Consider the following 8,745-nt stretch of genomic DNA (forward strand, 5'->3'; position numbering starts at 1 on the left):
GAAGCCTAGCTGTCTTTAGGAAGGCAGCAGCTCAGCTTTTCAAACACAAGATTCTGATGGCTTATTTAAAAAATACTAAAACCCAACAGCTGTGGGCACATCACAGTGTCACAGTTTAATCTAAATTCTCTGACTGTGTAAAAGATGGTGGAGAGGATGTCAAGGATATTCAAGTTAATTGGCATTCACTGGCTTCTCCTGTCAGGGCTCCGGGTTTCCTTTGATACAGCACTCTAGTTGAAACAGACAGTAGTCAACTAACATTTCACTTGTAAAGCACTCAAGTCTGCAGATACCATTCCCATAGCATTTCCTGTGTATTTCTGATGACAGTGGATTCAAACCTGGAAAGAAAATGAATGGAAAGATAATTCACTATGAGTCTCTTTGGACTGTGGAATTAGTACCTCCATTTTTATCAAACTGGATTCCAAGGAGACTTGATTATAATGATTGTTTCTGTAACTGGAAAAAAACCCCTACAGCTTCCCTTCACCTCCCCCTCCATTCATATGTTAAAACCCTAAACTCCAATCTGATTATATTTGAAGAGAGGGACTCTCAGAGGTAACTAAAGTTAACTGAGGTTGTAAGTGTAGGGCCCTAATCCAGTAGGATGGTGGAGAGGTTGACTGTCTAAAAGCCAGGAAGGTAGCTCTCATCAGAAACTGAATCAGCCTACAGTTGATTTTGGACCCTCCAGCCTCCAGGACTGTGAGAAAATAATATTTGTTTAAACCACACAATTTGTGGTATTTTGTTATGGTAGCTGAGCTAAGATAATTGGTAATTTGGAAGTTTTCCCAAATCGGTCACTTAATATACTCAATCAGGTTACCTATGCATGTAGTCATTCACTCATTATTTAATTATGTATTCATTACAAAACCAGTTTTTATAACTCCGGGTACTGTTGGGGTACAGATTTGAGTATGATATAGACCTTAATGTCAAAGAATTTTCAGTCTAGACGAAAAAGAGAAGAAATACAAAATATCTACAAGAGAGAAGAAAACATGACAAGTCCAGTGAAGCATTTGCAGCATAGGGTGACATTATGAGTTCAGGGGAGGATGAAATATATTCTGAAGATTTACTGTATCTTACCGGGGCCCAAGGCATTTTGAGCTGAGTTTATACTTTTATAGACATGCTATTCTGTAGAATTATCAAAATATGAATAACTTTATTTTTATATGTAAGAAGGTGTTAAAATGAAAAGTGTAAAATATTTGATAATCTGTAGAAATTTTGAGTCAACACATATCCTATGCATGTCATCATGCCCTGGAGGATAACCATCCTATAGGGAGAAAAGGGATTAGGGTTACTTAGCTGGCAAGATGAAAACCTGAGAAAATGAAATATAGAGGTTTACATAACATGACAAGAAATTCCTATGGAAGTGATGAGCTTTGGGAATGTGTCGGGCACTAAAGGCTACACTGTAGACTACCTTGTTGGCTGTCTAGAGGCCATGAATCCATCAGCATAAACCATAGCGGAATTAGTCTCATCAACAGCTTCAAGAGGCCTGGATTGTATGGATTCTTAAATTCAGCCTATTGAGTCACCTGACCCCAAAATGTGGTTCATCTTCCTAGAGATTACTTGTAGGAGGGTGAGAAATTAAAGGGATACTATAACATATGTATTTGGACTGATTCAGTAGCACTGAGTGAAGAGAATATTCAAGAAGAGACTTCAAGAGTCCCGGAGCAGCTCGGAGGGGCTCGGGCGGCGGCTCCGCGGAGGGGGCTGCGGGGCGGGAGCGCGAATCCACCAGCGCAGGCCCCGGAGCACAGGGCGCCGGGACACAGCCCAGGATCCGGCCTCCCCCGGGACAGGCAGAGGCCGGGAGGGCCCAGGACAGCAAGGACGCTCCTGCCCCGAGCTGAGCAGATCAGCGGCCCCGCCCCGGAGCCTCCAGGCCCTGCGGACGGAGAACCGAGAGCCCCGAGCCCCGTAGTTCCTGCGGGGGCTGAATCCAGGCTTCCAGAGTTGCCATAGCAACTGCGACTGTTCCTCCTGGGGCCCCACGGGGTAAACAACCCCCGCTGAGCCCTGCAGCAGGCAGGGGCAGAGCAGCTCCCCCAAGTGCTAACACCTGAAAATCAGCGCAACAGGCCCCTCCCCCAGAAGACCAGCTAGAGGGACCAGTGATACTCCCCCGTGTTCCAATACAACTTGTTTCTGGCCACTCTGCACTGAGCAAAATGACTAGAAGGAAAACCTCACTTCAAAAGAAAGAATCAGAAACAGCCCTCTCTCCCACAGAGTTACAAAATCTGGATTACAATTCAATGTCCGAAAGCCAATTCAGAAGCACTATTCTACAGCTACTGGTGGCTCTAGAAAAAAGCATTAAGGACTCACGAGACTTCATGACTGCAGAATTTAGATCCAATCAGGCAGAAATTAAAAATCAATTGAATGAGATGCAATCCAAACTAGAAGTCCTAACGACGAGGGTTAACGAGGTGGAAGAACGAGTGAGTGACATAGAAGACAAGTTAATGGCAAAGAGGGAAACTGAGGAAAAAAGAGATAAACAATTAAAGAACCATGAAGACAGATTAAGGGAAATAAATGACACTCTAAGGAAGAAAAACCTACGCTTAATTGGGGTTCCCGAGGGCGCCGAAAGGGACAGAGGGCCAGAATATGTATTTGAACAAATCCTAGCTGAAAACTTTCCCAATCTGGGAAGGGAAACTGGCATTCAGATCCAGGAAATAGAGAGATCCCCCCCTAAAATCAATAAAAACCGTTCAACACCTCGACATCTAATAGTGAAGCTTGCAAATTCCAAAGATAAAGAGAAGATCCTTAAAGCAGCAAGAGACAAGAAGTCCCTGACTTTCATGGGGAGGAATATTAGGGTAACAGCAGACCTCTCCACAGAGACCTGGCAGGCCAGAAAGGGCTGGCAGGATATATTCAGGGTCCTAAATGAGAAGAACATGCAACCAAGAATACTTTATCCAGCAAGGCTCTCATTCAAAATGGAAGGAGAGATAAAGAGCTTCCAAGACAGGCAGGAACTGAAAGAATATGTGACCTCCAAACCAGCTCTGCAAGAAATTTTAAGGGGGACTCTTAAAATTCCCCTTTAAGAAGAAGTTCAGTGGAACAATCCACAAAAACAAGGACTAAATAGATATCATGATGACACTAAACTCATATCTGTCAATAGTAACTCTGAACGTGAATGGGCTTAATGACCCCATCAAAAGGCGCAGGGTTTCAGACTGGATAAAAAAGCAGGACCCATCTATTTGCTGTCTACAAGAGACTCATTTTAGACAGAAGGACACCTACAACCTGAAAATAAAAGGTTGGATAACCATTTACCATTCAAATGGTCCTGCAAATAGCAGGACCCATCTATTTGCTGTCTACAAGAGACTCATTTTAGACAGAAGGACACCTACAACCTGAAAATAAAAGGTTGGATAACCATTTACCATTCAAATGTTCTACCCTAAAAACTATAGAACACTTCTGAAAGAAGTTGAGGAAGACACAAAGAGATGGAAAAATATTCCACGCTCATGGATGAGCAGAATTAATATTGTGAAATTGTCAATTTTACCCAGGGCAATTTACACGTATAATGCAATCCCTATCAAAATACCATGGACTTTCTTCAGAGACTTAGAACAAGTTATTTTAAGATTTGTGTGGAATCAGAAAAGACCCCGAACAGCCAGGGGAATTTTAAAAAAGAAAACCATATCTGGGGGCATCACAATGCCAGATTTCAGGTTGTACTACAAAGCTGTGTTCATCAAGACAGTGTGGTACTGGCACAAAAACAGACATATAGATCAATGGAACAGAATAGAGAACCCAGAAGTGGACCCTGAACTTTATGGTCAACTAATATACGATAAAGGAGGAAAGATGATCCACTGGAAGAAAGACAGTCTCTTCAATAAATGGTGCTGGGAAAATTGGACATCCACATGCAGAAGAATGAAACTGGACCACTCTCTTGCACCATACACAAAGATAAACTCAAAATAGATGAAAGATCTAAATGTGAGACAAGATTCCATCAAAATCCCAGAGGAGAACTCAGGCAACACCCTTTTTGAACTTGGCCACAGTAACCGGAGAAGGACAAACAGTGTATGTTCTCATTCATTTGGGGAAAGGGAATATAAGGGAAGAGAGAAGAGATGTGTGGGAAATATCAGAGAGGGAGACAAAACATAAAGACTTCTAACTCTGGGAAATGAACTAGGGGAAGAGTCAGTAATGAATATGGTCAAGCTAAAGTTTGAGACCAGCCAGTGCTCCGTGTCTCTCATGTCTCTCTACTTGCTGTCTCATCTCATTAGCACATAAAGCTTATTAATTATTTTGGAACAAGCAATTCCAAATCTGTTTCTCTGTTATCTAAGGCATCTACAAATAATAAATTAACTATGAACAATTTGAGTAAATTAGAAAGCCTAACAAATTGTGTTATTGCTATTTGCTGGTTTTGACTATTATGCCTAGACATGTTTCTAAATTGGAGAGTAAACAATAGTGGCAAAACAGGATGGGGCATTACTAATGACAATATAATGATAGCTCTCATGAGTCAGTACCGTACATATTACATACAGGCCTATTCCAAACATTGTCACATTTAATCCTTGCAAGACGCTGAGGTTGGTATGATTGCCACTTTGTGAATGAAGAAACTAAGATTCAGAGATAATTAGACTTTTGTCTCAAGCTGCATGGCTAACACAAGTTGGGGAGCCAAGATTTAAGCTCAGGTCTTGCTAACATCAAACCGATTGATATTGATTCCTACTTTGAAAATAGAAGGATTCATGGTAGGAAGACGTTTATAGGTCTGCTTGGCGGAATTGCTCTTCTAGACAAATGACTCCCTCCCCACCACACCAGTTCCCTATTTTACCTGCCAGCACTGGGTCCCAAAAGAAGAGCAAGATAAGCACAACAAGGAGAGGCTTCATGGCTGGGAGCCTCTGTTGAGGCTGGTGGCAGGATCTTACTCTGGCTGTCAGAGTGTGGTAAGAGAAGGTTGAGCGCACCCTCCCATACAAACCTCTCAGGTCACTGATCTTCCCTGAGGCAGAGGAGTTGGCAATGCTTATGTGAGGAAAAAATTGACAGCCCTTTCCCATTTGACAGCCTTTCCTATTGACAAAGGCACTGCTCCCCCACCTGCATTTTCCAAAGGTACTCCTGGAGATCTGAGAACTGTACTTTTTCTTTTTTAAGCAAATGAAAAGAAAATATTTTTTTAAAAAATTTATTATTTGAGAGAGAGAGAAAGAAAGAGAGAGCATGTGCACACACACATGGGCAGGGGGATAGGGGCAGAGGGAGAGGGAGAAAATCTCAGACTCTCCACTGAGCACAGAGCCCCATGCAGGGCTGGATCTCACCATCCTGAGATCATGACCTGAGCTGAAACGAAGAGTCAGGCTTTTAACCGACTGAGCCACTGAGGTGTCCCATCCCATATCTTCTTTATCCACTTAGCATTGACAGTGTCTGAGGTTGTTTTCATATCGTTTCTTTCTGACAATTATTTAAGACCTTTATTAACAGGTGTTTGCTTTTTTTTTTTTGAAAAAAATCAAGTTGTAAAATTTTATTACAAATTAAAAATGAGATTATTAAAAATCTCAACCTGGCCAGCTATGAAACAACTTAAAAACTTTAAAGGTATCTTGAGAAAAAACCCCAAGCTTTCTTTCTTTTTTTTTTTTAAAGAGTTTATTTATTTATTCATGAGAGACACAGAAAGAGAGGCAGAGACATAGGCAGAGAGACAAGCAAGGCTCCTTGTGGTGAGCCTGATGCAGGACTCAATCCTAGGACTCCAGGATCATGATCAGAGCCAAAGGCAGACGCTCAATCACTGAGCCACCCAGGTGTCCACCGCTCTCCCTTTTTTGAAAACACATTTGTCATTACCAAAAGAGACATCTTTAGGTGAAAATAATAAAAACCCCATGCTGCATAGATAATGCAGATAGTTCTATTTATCTGGTAAGTGGGCCAAAACAAAGCACTTAAGATCTTTAGCTTCAAACGTATTTCTTATTGCCAGAATTTCATATTCGTTTCTTCTTATTGGATGAGTAAACCAGACAATGGTAGAGATGGTGAACCAGAGATGGTGACACAGCCCTAACTTTTCAGCCTCAGAGCAGATAAATTCTCAGCTGGTGGATTGGCTATTTTTGTCTCTTTGCCATCATGTGGTTTAGGGTTTTCTGGGTGTCTATGTGGGTAATTGAAGTTGTATTGGTACTGACATGGAGTGGCTGCTGACCTTGGGTCTCCTCTCCTTGGTTTTCCTTCTCTTTTTAGTTGCTGTCCTCTTTAGGCTGTATTTAGCAAGGAGGACCCCTGTGGAATTGTGGTTTATAATCCTGATGCATATTCTGTCTCACTGGTCTACCTTGTTCTCCTGCACCCTGCTTGTCAGCTCCCTCCACTGCTTGTCCCTGCACAGGAGAGTTGACGTCCATAGGGTCTCCATGTCCTAAGGTGGGAACTGTGCACAGCCCTCCTTCTTTCCCCATTCTCCCTATTCTGGTACTGCTGCAGGTACTTGCATGAATAGCGTGGGTAATCGTTACCATCTGCTGTGTATTTATAGCCTTGCACTGGAGCTCCACCAGGGGCTGTCACATTTCCCTTTCTTCCTTCAACAACGTCAAACTCCATAGTCTCTCCATCTCAAACACCGCAGAGGAACTTCCTGGGGGTTATTTTTGTTTATGGCAGTCTGGGGTACAAATACATCTTCCTTGGTGTCATTTCTGTTGATGAAACTGTATGTTTCTTACACTGAGCCATTTTACTGTTCTCAAAACCTTCCTTGAATGACCTTCTTGTCCCCACTGGCAGGTGCTGCTGGTATGAGGAGGCCTGGGGCTGCTGGTGGTGCTGGACTTGGTGTTGGCAGCACTGAGAGAGAGGCTGTAGGTAGCTGCTCCATCTGGGCCTTGCTGTTGAAGGTTGCAGGTGATGGTGAGTGGGGCCGGCTGTGGCAGCTGGGCTCCTTCCAGGGTGTGATGGTAACTAAGCTGGCTGTGGTGGTGGGGCTGCTCAGGGCTCTCTTGGGGCTCTCTCACTCCTGCTGCCGATGGAACTTGGTTGTTTCCATATCCTGGCTATTGTAAATAATGCTGCAGCAAACACAAGGGTGCAGTTAACTCTTTGAGATATTGATATATTTTCCTTTGGATATGTACCTAGAAATGGGATTGCTGATCACATGTAATTTTAATTTTTTGTGGAATCTCTATACTCTTTTCCATAATGGCTGTCTCAATTTACATTCCCAGAAATAGTGCTCAACAGTTCCTTTTTTTCCACCTTTGCCAACATTTTGTATCTTTTGCCTTTAAAAAAAAATAGCCATTCTAGCACATGTGAGGTAATATATTGCTGGATTTTGATTTGATTTTCCCTGATGATTAGTGATGTTGAAGACCTTTTATTTATCTGTTGACCATTTGAATGTCTCCATTGAGACCTGAGCTGAAGTCAGGTGCTAAACAAACTGGGCCATCTAGGTGCCTCCTTTTTTCGTACGGTTTTAAATTATTTTCTTCCTCTTTTGCTGTCTTTCTTTGCTAACTGATTTTTTTTTGTAGTGGTATTTTTTTATTATTTTATCTTTATTATTTGTGTATTTATTACAGGTTTTTACCTTGTGATTACCATAAAGCTGTCATCATACATGTTATAGTTCTAAGTCTATTTTAAGTTGGTAATAACAGCTTTAATTGCATAAAAAATCCACACATTTATTTCCTTATCACTATAATTTATGTTGTTGGTGTTCCTGTTTGCATCTCTTTATATTTTGTACTCATTAACAAAATATTGTAGCAATATTTTTGACAGTTTTTTCTTTTAACCCATATGCTAGAATAGATACATTTTCTTAATTGCATCTGGGAATTTGTGTACTGCCTCTTAGTCAGCAGAAGCTGCTTTTTCTGTTACCATGACATTTTTAAAGTTAAACCTCCTTCTAAAATTATCAAACCATCCTTTGCTGGAATTAAAATTTCCAGCTTTAGATTCTTCACCTTCCTTTTGCTTTAAATTGACTTTGCTTTTTCTCTAATCACATTATAGTCTATAAGTATGCCTTTCTTATAGCAATCTTACACCTGCTACATAAAAGCTGCATTTTAATTATGACATAAAAAGTATTTTGCAGGGATGCCTGGGTGGCTCAGCCATTGAGCATCTGTCTTGGGCTCAGGGTGTGATCCCGGGCCTGGGAATCGAGTCCCACATTGGGTTCCCATAGGGAGTCTGTTCTCCCTCTGCCTGTGTCTCTGCCTCTCTCTCTCTGTCTCTCATGAATAAATAAATAAAATCTTAAAAAAAAGTATTTTGCAAAAAAGTGCAACTTTTACACTTGCTGGTGTAGCTGCAGCAATGGGTTGATGAATTTCTTTTTTTTTTTTTGTTTTTACTATGGTCTTATGCTGGATTTATTTATTTATGTCTGCCTGTTTCACCTTTATTTTTATTTTAAAAATTGATACAACTGGTACAAAGAAATATAAAATGAAAGGAAAAGTAGACAAATGAAATAAAATAATATATTTTATCCCCTATTTGTTCCCTTGACCTAAGCAGACCCATTTTTGCCATGAATTTTGTATTTATCTTTTCATATTTGTATTTATATTTTCAATATTTAAAAAATATTTTAAGCTATATCTGACTATCTATAGA

General features: G+C 41.0%; 1 protein-coding gene and 1 pseudogene across 1 annotated transcript; both read right to left on the reverse strand.

Moving 5' to 3' along the window:
- Nucleotides 1-201: 201 nt before the first annotated feature.
- Nucleotides 202-4,979, reverse strand: DEFB134 (defensin beta 134). Its single transcript, XM_055299942.1, has 2 exons — nucleotides 4,922-4,979; nucleotides 202-344 (listed from the first exon to the last, which is right to left on the reverse strand). Exons 1-2 carry the CDS (start codon nucleotides 4,977-4,979, stop codon nucleotides 202-204), a joined length of 201 nt encoding a protein of 66 aa, XP_055155917.1.
- A 1,186-nt stretch (nucleotides 4,980-6,165) lies between these two features.
- LOC129523204 (Y-box-binding protein 1-like) lies at nucleotides 6,166-6,982 on the reverse strand (annotated as a pseudogene).
- Nucleotides 6,983-8,745: the final 1,763 nt, after the last annotated feature.

The sequence above is a fragment of the Nyctereutes procyonoides genome, unplaced genomic scaffold, assembly GCF_905146905.1.
Source record: "Nyctereutes procyonoides isolate TBG_1078 unplaced genomic scaffold, NYPRO_anot_genome, whole genome shotgun sequence".
Taxonomy (NCBI): domain Eukaryota; kingdom Metazoa; phylum Chordata; class Mammalia; order Carnivora; family Canidae; genus Nyctereutes; species Nyctereutes procyonoides.